At 46.8% G+C, this 15,136-nt stretch overlaps 1 protein-coding gene across 1 annotated transcript; it reads left to right on the top strand.

Annotated features, from left to right (window-relative positions):
- Window positions 1-1,542: 1,542 nt before the first annotated feature.
- On the top strand, window positions 1,543-14,507 carry LOC132770342 (zinc finger protein 665-like). Its single transcript, XM_067466157.1, has 2 exons — window positions 1,543-1,624; window positions 11,446-14,507. The coding sequence occupies exon 2, from the start codon at window positions 11,556-11,558 to the stop codon at window positions 13,083-13,085; it is 1,530 nt and encodes a 509-aa protein (XP_067322258.1). The 5' UTR covers window positions 1,543-1,624; window positions 11,446-11,555; the 3' UTR covers window positions 13,086-14,507.
- Window positions 14,508-15,136: the final 629 nt, after the last annotated feature.

Here is a 15,136-nt window from a genome sequence, read left to right as displayed (position 1 = left end):
TGGAATCACTAGGTTCTTGTGGGTATTTTCGGGCTATAGGGCCATGTTCTAGAGGCATTCTCTCCTGACGTTTCGCCTCCATCTATGGCAAGCATCCTCAGAGGTTGTGAGGTCTGTTGGAATTAGGACAATGGGTTTATATATCTGTGGAATGGCTGGGGTGGGGCAAAGAGCTCTTCTCTGCTGGAGCTAGGCTGAGAGGGGATATGATAGCCATGTATAAATATGTGAGAGGAAGCCACAGGGAGGAGCTTGTTTTCTGCTTCCTTGGAGACTAGGGCGCAAGGGAGCAATGGCTTCAAACTACAAGAAAGGAGATTCCATCTGAACATGAGGAAGAACTTCCTGACTGTGAGAGCTGTTCAGCAGTGGAACTCTCTGCCCCGGAGGGAGTGTGGTGGAGGCTCCTTCTTTGGAAGCTTTGAAACAGAGGCTGGATGGCCATCTGTCAGGGTGCTTTGAATGCAATATTCCTGCTTCTTGGCAAAATGGGGTTGGACTGGATGATGGCCCAGGAGGTCTCTTCCCACTCTAGGATTCCTGACTGTGAGAGCTGTTCAGCAGTGGAACTCTCTGCCCCAGAGGGAGTGTGGTGGAGGCTCCTTCTTTGGAAGCTTTGAAACAGAGGCTGGATGGCCATCTGCCAGGGGTGCTTTGAATGCAATATTCCTGCTTCTTGGCAGAATGGGGATGGACTGGATGATGGCCCAGGAGGTCTCTTCCCACTCTAGGATTCTATGAGGCTGGCTGGCCATCTGTCAGGGGTGCTTTGAATGTAATATTCCTGCTTCTTGGCGGAATGGGGTGGGACTGGATGATGGCCCAGGAGGTCTCTTCCAACTCTAGGATTCTATGAGGCTGGATGGCCATCTGTCAGGGGTGCTTTGAATGTAATATTCCTGCTTCTTGGCAGAAGGGGGTCGGACTGGAGGATGGCCCAGGAGGTCTCTTCCCACTCTAGGATTCCTGACTGTGAGAGCTGTTCAGCAGTGGAACTCTCTGCCCCGGAGGGAGTGTGGTGGAGGCTCCTTATTTGGAAGCTTTTAAGCAGAGGCTGGATGGCCATCTGTCAGGGATTATTTGAATGCAATATTCCTGCTTCTTGGCAGAATGGGGTTGGACTGGAGGATGGCCCAGGAGGTCTCTTCCAACTCTTTGAGTCTATGAGGCTGGATGGCCATCTGTCAGGGGTGATTTGAATGCAATATTCCTGCTTCTTGGCAGAATGGGGTTGGACTGGATGATTCTATGATTCTCTTTGATTCTATGATTCTATGAATGTTTCAACTGATCACCTTCATTAGCATTTGAAGGCCTGCCTGAGCCTGGGAAAATCTTTTGTTGAGAGGTGTTAAGATGTGCCTGTTTCAACTGACTGGTTGTCCTGACAGGACAAATAAAAATCGGTCCCTGAATCCGTCAATCAAGGCTGCACAATCAAGGGTGATGACCAATGAGGGCCTGGGGGTGGGCGGGGCTTCGTGGTCCCGGCCAATGGGAGGGCGAAGGAGGAGGAGGGGGCGGGCTTCTTCTCGGCGGAGCTTCTCCCTCAGTCCGCCATTTTCCCCGAAGTGAGGCGAAGTGGCGGCGGCGAAGAAAGCGCTTCCTCTGGCGCCACGGAGAGGTAGACTGTCATTGTCATTACTATTACTATTATTATTATTAGGATTATTATTATGAGGATTGTTCTTATGACACCATCTTCCTGTGAGGAGCGGGGTGGGGTGAGGCATTCATCCAGGAGGAAAACCAAAGCCTCAAAGACAGTAAAGGCTGTCACCTCCCCTTCCCAGCATGCACCGCGCCTCCTCCCCCTCCCTCCAATCCTGCAAAGGTTTGAAAGGCTTGCTTTCCATATTGTACATAATGTATGTATTTCTATAGATCAGGCATGGCCAAACTGTTTGAACAGGACAAACGAACACTTTTTCAGTGAAAGACCCCCACTCCCCTCCCCCCCAGGGGCCACCCAGTCCAACCCCCCTTTATTCTGCCCTGCATGGAAGGCACAATCAAAGCACCCCCGACAGATGGCCATTCAGCCTTTGCTATAACAGGAATACTAATAGGAGCAACCCCAGGGGCCACCCAGTCCAGCCCTCCTTTATTCTGCCCTGCAGGGAAGGCACAATCAAAGCACCCCCAACAGATGGCCATTCAGCCTTTGCAATAATACTAATAGGAGCAAGCCCAGGGGGCATCCAGTCCAGCCTCCCTTTATTCTGCCATGTAGGTTAAGCACAATCAAAGCACCCCCAACAGATGGCCATTCAGCCTTTGCAATCATAGGAATACTAATAGGAGCAAGCCCAGGGGCCACCCAGTCCAGCCTCCCTTTATTCTGCCATGCAGGGAAGGCACAATCAAAGCACCCCCAGCAGATGGACATTCAGCCTTTGCAATAATAGGAATACTAATAGGAGCAAGCCCAGGGGCCACCCCGTCCAGTCCCCCCTTTATTCTGCCATGCAGGGAAGACACAATCAAAGCACCCCCAACACATGACCATTCAGCCTTTGCAATAATAGTCTTACTAATAGGAGCAAGCCCAGGGGCCATCCAGTCCAGCCTCCTTTATTCTGCCATGCAGGGAAGGCACAATCAGAGCACCCCCAACAGATGGCCATTCAGCCTTTGCAATAACAGGAATACTAATAGGAGCAAGCCCAGGGGCCACTCAATCCAGCCTCCTTTATTCTGCCATGCAGGGAAGGCACAATCAAAGCACCCCCAACAGATGGCCATTCAGCCTTTGCAATAACAGGAATACTAATAGGAGCAAGCCCAGGGGCCACTCAATCCAGCCTCCTTTATTCTGCCATGCAGGGAAGGCACAATCAAAGCACCCCCAACAGATGGCCATTCAGCCTTTGCAATAACAGGAATACTAATAGGAGCAAGCCCAGGGGCCACTCAATCCAGCCTCCTTTATTCTGCCATGCAGGGAAGGCACAATCAAAGCACCCCCAACAGATGGCCATTCAGCCTAGCATATGGCATATTACACATTATGTCTGTATTTATATAGATCAGGCATGGGCACACTCTTTGAACAGGACAAACATAACAGTATACAGTATACACCCAGTCCAACCCCCTTTATTCTGCCCTGCAGGGAAAGCACAATCAAAGCACCCCGACAGATGGCCATTCAGCCTTTGCAGTAATAGTCATACTAATACGAACAAGCCCAGGGGCCACCGACCCCAGCCCCCTTTATTCTGCCCTGCAGGGAAGGCACAATCAAAGCACCCCCAACAGATGGCCATTCAGCCTTTGCAATAATAGGCATACTAATAGGAGCAAGCCCAGGGGCCACCCAGTCCAGCCTCCCTTTATTCTGCCATGTAGGTTAAGCACAATCAAAGCACCCCCGACAGATGGCTATTCAGCCTTTGCAATAATATTAATACTAATAGGGGCAAGCCCAGTGGCCACCCAGTCCAGCCTCCTTTATACTGCCTTGCAAGGAAGGCACAATCAAAGCACCCCCAACACATGGCCATTCAGCCTTTGCAATAATAGTAATACTAATAGGAACCACCCCAGAGACCATTCCGTCCAGCCCCCTTTATTCTGCCATGCAGGGAAAGCGGAATCAAAGCACCCCCAACAGATGGCCATGCAGCCTTTGCAATAATAATAGTAATACTAATTGGAGCAAACCCAGGGGCCACCCAGTCCATCCTTTTTATTCTGAGTGGCACACAGGGAACGTACAACCCCACCCCACTCCGGTCCACCACCACCCCATCCCTTTTACGTCACCTCCACTGGCTTCCAATCTGCTCCCGAGCACCATTCCAAGTGCTGCCTTGAGCTTATAAAGCTCCAAACCAGGGGGCCTCAAGCCAATTCATTGTTCCTCTGACTGTGGGGGGACGGGGACTATATTTTGAGAGAAACATGGACAAATTCCTATGCACACGGCAGACCTATTGCTTGTCCTGCAAAAAATAAAAAAATAAAATAAAAGAACAACACAGTATTTACAACACAGCAGAGGACTTATGGTTTTTATTGTGTTACTGATGTTAATTGTAATGAATTTTTACCTGTGTTAAATGTTTTTAATGTTTAAATTGCTTTTGTACTGTTGTGGGCATCAAATTGTGATGTTTTGTAAACCGCCATGAGCCACCCTCGGCCGAGAAGTAAATAAATAAATAAATAAATAAATAAAATGATGAACAATTTTTACCAGTATTTCTATGGGAATGGTGGACCTGCTTTTGGCTGATCAGATAGTCAAGTTAATTCAGACTGCTGTTGTTATTTTTGTTGTTGTGTGAATTGAAGTTGTTTCAGACTTATCGTGTCAGGTGCAACCAAACACTTGTACTGCAAACAAACAAAACACAAAGTTTGCAAGCTTGGTAGTTGATTAAATTCCCTTTGACCAGGAGCTGGCCACTTGGCGTGTGGCAGGGCTCAGGTTGCATTGCATTGCAGCAGGTGGTCAGTGGTTTGCTCTTCTCCACACTCGCATGTCGTGGATTCCACTTTGTGGCCCCATTTCTTAAGGTTGGCTCTGCATCTCGTGGGGCCAGAGTGCAGTCTGTTCAGCGCCTTCCAAGTCGCCCAGTCTTCTGTGTGCCCAGGGGGGAGTCTCTCATTTGGTATCAGCCATGGATTGTGGTTCTGGGTGAAGCCGGCGGGAAGCCGGCGGGATAGAGAGCAGGGCCTCCCCAGAAGATCTTAGGGTCCTGGTGGGCTGATAGGCCGAGATACATTCGGATAGATAAGTTGGGCCAGAACCATTTAGGGCTTTAAAGGCCAACGCCAGCACTTTGAATTGAGCAGGTTGGTTCATCAGGTGCTCTGCTATGGCTGATTTCTCTGGTTGGAGTAGTCTGCAGAGCCTTTCATGTTCCTTGATGCGTGTTTGGGCGCTGTGTTTGGTGGTCCCTATGTAGACTTGTCCACAGCTGCATGGGATACAATGGTAGACTCCTGCAGAGGTGAGAAGATCCCTCTTGTCCTTTGCTGAACGGAGCATTGGTTGGATTTTCTTGGTGGGTTTGTAGATTGTTTGTATGTTATGTTTCCTCATCAGCTTCCCTATGCGGTCAGTGGTTCCCTTGATGTATGGCAGGAACACTTTTCCTCTGGGAGGATCTTCATCTTGACTCTCGTGGCTTGTTCTTGGTCTTGCAGCTCTTCTGATGTCTGAGGTGGAATATCCATTGACCTGTAGAGCCCAGTTGAGGTAGTTCCGTTCCTCTTGGAGGAGGTGGGGTTCGCAGATTCTTTTTGCACGGTCTGCCAAGGCTTTAATGGTGCTTCTTTTCTAGATGTCCTAGTCATCCGTAAACCAGATCAACAATTGGGTCACACCGTTTACAGAAAACCCACACACACAGATAGATATCTACATAAAAACTCCAACCATCACCCAAGTCAAAAAAGAAGCCCCATTAAAGCCTTGGCAGACGGTGCAAAAAGAATCTGTGAAGCCCACCTCCTCCAAGATGAACTGAACCACCTCAACTGGGCTCTCCAGGCCAATGGAGACTCCACCTCAGACATCAGAAGAGCTGCAAGACCAAGAACAAGCCACGAGAGTCAAGATGAAGATCCTCCCAGAGGAAAAGTGTTCCTGCCAGACATCAAGGGAACCACTGACCGCAGAGGGAAGCTGATGAGGAAAGTCCCGATATTCAGGAGGGATTTCCTGCACCCAGTCTGGCAGCATGGTCCCCTCCCCTCTATAGCACTCCCCCTTCGGTGCTTTTGGGAAACTCAGGCTGCCCTTCTTCCAATTGACATGCGGGTTTGCCTCCTTCAGCCACGGCATTCCCAAGATTACATTATAAGTCGCCATTGGGGACACTATGAATGTTATGTCGCCTTCCCAACTGCCTATCTTGCACCGCACCTTCTCCACCTCAAACTGCGCCAGAGCCCCGGCTGCCACTGATCCGTCTAGCTGGGAAAATGCTATGGGGGCTGGTAAGACTGTTTTCTCACATTTCAGTTCGTCTGCTAACTCTGGGGCCATAATGTTCCTGGAGCATCCACAATCCATGAGAGCTTTGCAGCTAGCCCATCTGCCCTCCCCTTCTAGCCTTGTCGGAAATACTAGCATTCCTGGGTTGTGACTCACCAGATCCCCCACTGCCCCCCCCCCCCAGAGGGACGTTCTCCTCTGCTCTCTTTCCTGCGGCCGGTTTCGGCCTGGGCTGAGGGGCCCCTCCCCCCTTACGCTGCCAACAATCAGCTGCTCTATGGTTCAAACGACCGCATACAAAACATCCGCTCCTCTGCCCCTTGGATCCCCCGGTTGGCTCCCTTCTGGTCGGGCCTCTCTCCGTCCTCCGGCTGTCAAGACCCAGACGGACCAGCAAGCAAAATGGCAGTGAAGGAGTTAAACAAAGGTCTTTAATGTCTATTAGCACAACAAAAGTGTAGCGGGGAGCGGGGGTCCCCAAAAGATTCCAGGAGGAAGAGGAAGAAGGAAGAGACAGAGACAGCTTTGCAAGTTCACAGAATTTAATGCTTACCCGGGTAAGGGCACCTCAGCTCCAATCTGGCTGGTGAGGTACAAAATACTGATCCAAAACACCCAGTATTTATAGGCAAAATTATCCAGTTCGCACATGCGTACATCCATTTGACATTTACACAATCTAATCAGTTTGTCCTCGAATCGTGGCCAAGAACATTTGTTGGCAAGAACACTTGTTGGCAAAATATTATGTTTTCCACAACTTTCCCCTTACATCATCTGACCATGCTCCCAGGAGATTTACATTGATTTACATTGAACCATTAAATGAATCATAACTTCATATTTCTTCACATATCATATTATATGATTCCACACATCTTCATCTCTGTATCTTTAACTCATTAAAAGCAAGCATTTCCCTTATTAATCCTCCTTAATTATCTTCCCAATACATTCACAATACATTCGTTCTTTCAATTGATCCATTAAAAAGGTGTATTACATTTTGTCTGCTATTTACTTCAACCAGACAGGAGGTGGCGCTGTTATACCATATCTTCAGTTCTCCCTGGATTAATAATTATCAAAGTTGTTCTTGGCAGCAACCTTTGTAACCTTCCACAAATAGCTCCTGGCCGACCTCGGCTTCCTCAAATATTGACATATGATAGCCCTCCAGCCTTCCTGTCCTCCACACCATCTGTACATTTTCCCTTCCACCAGAGAATCACCACCAGAATTCCTTCTTCACACTATTAAGAATCCCTTTTTAAGGTAAGACTTCATTAATTTCATTAAGTTATAATTATTTTTCTATTTAGCTGCTGCCACAAAGGAGGCTCTTAAAGTCAGAGCTATAAACACAAAAGGCTTGCGGTCAGCAAGAATGTAAACAAACCAAGTCCCAGTCAGTCCTCGCTGGCGAAAGGAAAGCAAGTCCAAACGCAGGCAAAACAGCTTCAATTCAGCAGTAAAAACTCAGTTCATTTCAAAGCCAAACAAAACAGCAAACAGCAATCCGCATGAAGAGCGGTCCAACGAAGTCACCAGGGGATTAGCAGAGGCGTAGTCAGGCAGTCCGAGGGTCAAGGCATAGAAGACTCACAAGTCCAGGTCCGGCAAGATTGTTCACACGATCAGGAGTCCACGAAGCTGCAAACAAGAGCTCAGGGCAGAAGTTAAACACAAGGCACACGGTAACGCGACACTTTGAACTCTGCGATTAGTTTGTTCCCAAACTGCTCCTTAAATCTCATCCGAGTCGCTGGAATTACTTTCAGGTGCATCTGCCTCCACAGGTGAATCCCGACTTCGCCATTGCTGCCAGTCTGTGCTTCGGGCTGCATCCTGCAAAGTATTATCTGAAACCCAAGTGTCATTAAAACCCTGGAATTCATCGCTAGACGTGGGAGCATTAATCACATCTAATACTTCCTGAACTTTAGTCCAATCCAGCTCTTCCTCTTCGCTGTCAAACTCCTCACAATCAGCTACATCTCTAAGGCGTTTAACAACAGATCCCACATCACTATCCGAGCTGCTTGCTACTCGCTTTACACCGCGGTAATCTTCCAGCTCCATTTCCTCGCGAGTAAAACCCTCAAAATCTTCCTCATCCATAGTCTCTAAGAACAAGTCTCTAATACGTTTCAGCTGTTGCTGAGCGTCTTCATCTTCTAAACCACGTTTCCTTCTACTACTAGTAGCAGGTACATGAGACAGACGCTGACTCACAACACCGGCTCTCCTCTTTGGCTCTGGCTTGCTGCGGCGCTGATCCCCGATGCCTCTTGACCCGGGCCAGCGTTGTCTCGATGCGGCCAGCCAGCTCAATCCATCCACCGATCGTCTCCGGATCATTGCGATGGAGCACCCAGGATAAGATTTCCTTCCGCAGCCCTTCTTTAAATATTTGGACTTTCGTAATGCAGGACCACTCGGGCACCCTTTCGACCAACAATTGGAATTCGTCCACATACTTGGATACTGATCGTTGGCCTTGGGTTATGGTCTGCAACTTTTCTCTCGCCCTGACCCGCTCGAGTGGGTCTCGGAAACGCGCTTCCATAGGTGCCAGGAATTGTCTTGTGGATCCTAGGCACAGGTCGCGCCTGGCATGGAGCTGGACGTTGTGGTACATAAATCACAATGGTCGATATTGCCTAACAATTTGTATATTACAATATTCAACAAACGGCAAAATTAAATGGTATAGGCATAACCCAGTATATACCGAACAACAACCAGTTGTTTGCAAAGATTACACATACATAACATAAAGAGTCTTTTGGTGTAAAGACAACTTGTCTTCAGGGCATAAGATCCCTTGCTTTAGAGTAAGCGTACTGTAAAGAGTCTTTCTTGGTGTAAAACCAACTTCTCTTCAGGGCATAGGATCCCTTGCTTTAGAAAATTTTTGAATATCCACATCTACGACTGGTTTCGACTGGAGTCTTCCTCAGGTGGATATATGAGACATCAAGTTCTTCACAATAGTAATCCCTCCTCGGGTATTTTATACAATGGGACAGTGGATCTATAGGGAAAATACACAGGTGGCTAGAGTATGTCTCAAAGGGGGATAAACATTTGTATGTATTACTCACATAACAACAAAGGACAAATAAACAGGCATAGGTTACTTACAAGAACTCAGAAGCCGTGCTCTGCAGCAGTTTGATTCTCTAGCAAGCACAAAGGCTATGTACTCTGATTTATAAGAAACACTGATATGAGATGGTATCATTCAGACCCTTGGGATGTGCAGTCTTCAGGGTGAAGATCCAAAAGGCTTCACACTGTAGTAATTTAATGCCAAAATCCAAATTGGAGGGGGGTGTGACAACCTCCAAAACAAGTACCCGGAGTGAATCTGCATCATGATTTAAATCCACAAAATGTTTATAGAAAGTGGAATCCACAGAGCGATTTCTAATTTTGCTCTTATGCTCTATGATCCTTTGTTTGATCTGTCTACTTGTTTGGCCTATGTACATAAGCGAGCATGGGCAGAAAACAATGTAGACCACTCCCTTGGTGGTACAAGTAGCAAAATGTTTTATTGGGTAAGAAGCCTTAGTGTCAGGATTCTGAAATGTCTTTGTCTGAATGAATACAATTCATCCATAAGAAAATGGTATTTTCGTCTCCTTTCCAATGTGGTAAGAGGGATTTCCTTTAGTATAGCTATCTTGGTTCCTTTGTAGAAGACCGGTTGTGTTGTATTTTCTCTTAGTATCTCATTTCTCAAGGTTTTCTTCGTGCAGCAGACGATTATGTCCCTTGGTGTTTTATATTTTTTTGAGAATTGAGTTTGAACTCTGTATGTCTTGTCCAGATTAGATTCGATCTCTAATCTTGTTCTCTTTGTGATTCCTTCTAACAATTCGATATATGTTTCATATTAAAACGTACTAAGTTCTGCTGAAATAAACATCCAGGAAAATCTTAAAAATAGAACATGTTGGTGCTTGTGAAACTCTTTCTGTGTCCTCCTAAGAGGGGAACTCACCCAGGTAAATAGAGAAAGCAGGAAAGGCCTTATTTGGAAACACAAAGGATCTCCCATCTCCGGAGGGGGTCCAGGTGGAGGGAGGAAGAAGGCACAAACAAGGCCTTGATGGGCTGCTGTAAGTCTTTTGGGCTGTATGGCCATGTTCCAGAAGCATTCTCTCCTGACGTTTCACCTGCATCTATGGCAGGCATCCTCAGAGGTTGTGAAGTCTGTTGTGAACTAGTAAAACGGGGTTTATATGTCTGTGGAATGATGTCCAGGGTGGGAGAAAGAACTCTTGTCTGTTGGAGGGAGGTGTGAATGTTTTAATTGTCCACCTTGATGAAATCTTTATTGTTCTGTATGCTTTCCATTGAATTGGCTGTATTTGCATCAGCTCCTTTATTATCTTAGAGCAGGGGTCCTCAAACTTTTTAAAACAGAGGGCCTGGTCACAGTCCCTCAAACTGTTGGAGGGCCGGATTATAATTTGAAAAAACATGAATGGATTCCTAAGCACACAGCACATATTTTATTTGTAGTGCAAAAAGCACTATTTTAACAAATATAAACTTATTGGCTGATGAGATAGGATTGTTGCTGTTGTTGCTGTTGTTGTTGTTGTGTGCTTGATCCTGAGTGGGGGCCGGGTAAATGACCTTGGAGGGCCGTATCAATGGGAAGTGTGGGCCTGCTTTTGACTGATGAAATAGGATTGTTGTTGTATTCTTTCAAGTCGTTTCAGACTTTGGTTGTTCCTGAGCAAGGGCTGGGTAAATGACCTTGGAGGGCCGTATCTGGCCCCCGGGCCTTAGTGAGAGGACCCCTGTCTTAGAGGCTGACTCCTTTTCGGTAAGCTCTGCATTTCCTTAAACCGTGTGAGGAAGCTCTGCCTGGGAGGACGCTCAAAATGAGTCCGGCTTCAAATGGACAAAGGACGGCTATTCATTTTCCCCGCCATGAGGGTGTCTCCGTCCATCTCTGATGTCACAGGGAGTCCCCAGCCAACGACAGCCCAGATCCTAACTTGACCACTTTTCAGTCAATCAGAGGAAGGAGCGGGTCTTTTCATTTGGTGTCTTAGTTTGAGGACCCTTGTTTTCGATCCTTGAGCTATTGGAAAATTTTCCCTGGACAGAAGCAAAGGAGAAGAGGGATGACAAGTTTGAGTAGGAAAAGCTGGGAAGGAAGGAAGGAAGGAAGGAAGGAAGGAAGGAAGGAAGGAAGGAGGCTTTCCTGCCTTGGCATCCCATCCTGGGCACAACGGAGGGAGGGAAAGGCAGAGAGGGAATTGCTTCAGCCGAGACGAATGTTGTGAATACCTCCATATGTTTAAATCTGGATCTGAAGTATCCAGATCGGAGGCAGATTCCTGGCTGAGTGGAGGATTGATTTGGGAAGACCAGGAAATTTGATAGCAGCAAACTTTTATGAAGAAAAAGGAGGGAACGGGAGTTTTTCAGCTTCATGTGTAACCTTTCGCTGTTTCTTTCTTGACCAGGAACATAAGGATTCCATGGCGATATCTCTGGCGCGATGACAATCAAAGCAGCATCTAGTGGACATTTTGGAATTTGAAAACCAAAGAAGCTGTAAGGAAAAGGGTCCTGTATGAAAAAGACATCCTCTCCAGGTGCTGATCTTACTGATCTGACTTTGGGGAAAAAGAAAGGGAAAAAGAAGACAGAAGTGTCCATATTGCAGTTAAAAATACATACCACTGTCAACATGCAGGAGAAACCCTATAAATGCCTGGAGTGTGGAAAGAGCTTCAAAAACCATCAAGGTCTGCAGTCACATCAATGGACTCACACTGGGGAGAAACCCTATAAATGCCTGGAGTGTGGAAAGAGCTTCACTTGGAGGAACCACCTGCAGTCACATCGAAGGACTCACACTGGGGAGAAACCGTATAAATGCCTGGAGTGTGGAAAGAGCTTCATTCAGAGTGGAGAACTAAGTTCACATCAACAAACTCACACTGGAGAGAAACCCTATGAATGCCTGGAGTGTGGAAAGAGTTTCAGCCACAATCGAAATCTGCAGTCACATCGAAGGACTCACACTGGGGAGAAACCCTATAAATGCCTGGAGTGTGGGAAGAGCTTCAAACACAATCAAAGTCTGCAGCCACATCGAAGGACTCACACTGGGGAGAAACCCTATACATGTCTAGAGTGTGGAAAGAGCTTCAAACACAGTCGAAGTCTGCAGTCACATCGAAGGACTCACACTGGGGAGAAACCCTATACATGCCTAGAGTGTGGAAAGAGCTTCAAACACCATCGAAGTTTGCAGTCACATCGATGGACTCACACTGGGGAGAAACCCTATACATGCCTGGAATGTGGCCGGAGCTTCACTCGGAGGGAACACCTGCAGCAACATGAAAGGACTCACACTGGGGAGAAACCGTATAAATGCCTGGAGTGTGGAAAGAGCTTCATTGGCAGTGGAGAACTAAGTTCACATCAACGAACTCACACTGGAGAGAAACCCTATGAATGCCTGGAATGTGGAAAGAGTTTCACTTGGAGGAATAGTCTGCAGCGACATGAAAGGATTCACACTGGTGAGAAACCCTATAAATGCCTGGAATGTGGAAAGAGCTTCACTGATAGTGGAAGTCTACATAACCACCAACGAACTCACACTGGGGAGAAACCCTATAAATGCCTGGAATGTGGAAAGAGCTTCGCTAAGCGTGAGGGTCTCCGGTCTCACCACAGAACCCACACTGGGGAGAAACCCTATAAATGTCTGGAATGTGGTAAGAACTTCACCAAGAGTGGAAATCTACATTCACATCAAAGGACTCACACTGGGTGGAAATCCTATAAGTGCCTGGAGTGTGGAAAATGTTTCAGTTGGGAGTGTTCTCTGCAGCGACATGAAAGGATTCACACTGGGGAGAAACCCTATAAATGCCTGGAATGTGGAAAGAGCTTCAGTGAGAGTGGAAAGCTACATAACCACCATCGAACTCACACTGGGGAGAAACCCTATAAATGTCTGGAATGTGGAAAGAACTTCACCCAGAGTGGACATCTACATTCACATCAAAAAACTCACACTGGGGAGAAACCCTATAAATGCCTGGAGTGTGGAAAGAGTTTCAGTTGGGAGCATTCTCTGCAGTGACATGGAAGGGTTCACACTGGGGAGAAACCCTATCAATGCCTGGAGTGTGGAAAGAACTTCATTGGCAGTGGAGGCCTACGTAAACACCAACAAACACATACTGGGGAGAAACCCTATCAATACCTGGAGTGTGGAAAGAGCTTCTGTGTAAGTGGAAATCTTCAAAAACATAATAGAATGCACACTGGGATGCCTTGAGTGTGGCATCCCTTGGAGGGTTCATCTGCAGCCACGTGAAACTCACATTCTAGTAAATGGATGCCAAGGGAGACTCTCTAAGATGTACAAAAGCAGCTCTAACAAATGTAAATGACAGCACAGTGTTGGGCATGTTATCATCTTGTGGTGATCTTGCAGAAAAGCCCAGAAATATTGGGCTCAAATAGATAAGTGAGAAGGGCGGGGGTATAAATATAGGAAATAAAAAGTGTAGAAGAATGGGAGGAACTTTGGAAGAATAGATTCCAATTTACAAGAAGTTACTTTTTTTTTTTTTACAAAATGATCCTCAGATGCTACATAACTCCAGAAAAACCCTCAAAGATAAATTAAATAATACAATTTATGCTGGAGATGTAAATAAATGACTGGAACCTTTTATTATATGTGGTGAACTTGCCCAAAGGCTAAACCCTTCTAGATAAACATGCACACCAATATTGAAAACGAAATTTAAAAGTCCCAAATAATACTGACACCAGAACCCGTTTTATTGTGAATTTTATACAAGCACACCCGAAATCACCGGATTTGTTAAAAAATGCAATACAACTGTTTGTTCTGCTCCTGACACAATAAATATAAATACTGGAAAATCTTCCTGTACGTGACTACAGCAGCAAGAATTGAATATGCCAAAGATAATACAAAAAAACTGCAATTGAATTTGTGAACCTCCGCTGGGAGATACCCCTCCACCAAAGTCAACACTGACACTGAAATTCACCGCCGCCTGAGCTCTGTGAGTGCAGCATTTTTCCGAATGAAGCAGAGAGTGTTTGAGGACCGGGACATCCGTAGGGAGACCAAGGGGCTTGTTGATAAAGCTATTGTCCTCCCAACCCTGTTATACACCTGTGAACGTGGACTGTCTACAGATGTCACACTCAACTCCTGGAATGATTCCATCAGTGCTGCCTCCGGAAAATCCTGCAAATCTCTTGGGAAGAAGACAGGTGGGGAAATGTCAACGTGCTGGAAGGAGCAAAGAGCACCAGCATTGAACTCCGCTGAACCGCCCATGTTTTCCGGATGCTTTTCCTTAAGGAGAAGATATGTTTCCTGAGGTAAAACTTGCCCCCACTGGCCTTTTGTCATTTTAAAAACATCATTTTTATTAATTATACAGTAAACAAATATACAAATAAAGAAGCCATACGCTGTCAACATAAAAACACCAAATACAGGAGAGCAATAATGTAACGCCTTCGGCCTAATCTTCTCACTTATGAATTGTATCACATGCTAATCCTCATTGAAACATTTCCTGTGTGTGCGTGTGTGTGCGTGTGTGTGTACCCTAACACCCCCCCCCCCATGTCCTGGAATATACATGGACCCCCATTCCTTCTCCTTCCTTGTTACATCCTGAATAGACTACTGCAATGCGCTCTACGTGGGGTTGCCCTTGAAGACTGTTCGGAAACTTCAACTGGTCCAGCGAGCGGCAGCCAGATTGCTCACCGGAGTGACATACAGGGAGCATACCACCCCCCTGCTATGCCAGCTCCACTGGCTGCCGATTCAGTTCCGAGCAAAATTCAAGGTGCTGGTTTTGACCTACAAAACCCTGTACGGTTCCGGTCCAGTGTATCTGTCCGAATGTCTCTCCCTCTACGTCCCACCTCGGAGTCTGAGATCGTCTGGGGAGGCCCTGCTATCAACCCCACCACTGTCACAAGTGATGCTGGTGGGGACGAGGAGCAGGGCTTTCTCAGTGGTGGCCCCCCACCTGTGGAACTCACTCCCGGGGGAAATCAGGGCATCATTATTCCTCCTCGCCTTTAGGAGAAGGGTGAAGACTTGGTTATGGGACCAGGCCTTTGGGCACT

Source organism: Anolis sagrei, chromosome 3 (assembly GCF_037176765.1).
Source record: "Anolis sagrei isolate rAnoSag1 chromosome 3, rAnoSag1.mat, whole genome shotgun sequence".
Classification (NCBI taxonomy): Eukaryota; Metazoa; Chordata; class Lepidosauria; order Squamata; family Dactyloidae; genus Anolis; species Anolis sagrei.
This window is presented reverse-complemented; position numbering and strand designations above follow the sequence as displayed.

Excerpts from the sequence above, each read along its gene's own strand:
- LOC132770342 (XM_067466157.1), top strand. The coding sequence starts at position 11,556 with ATGAAAAAGACATCCTCTCCAGGTGCTGATCTTACTGATCTGACTTTG.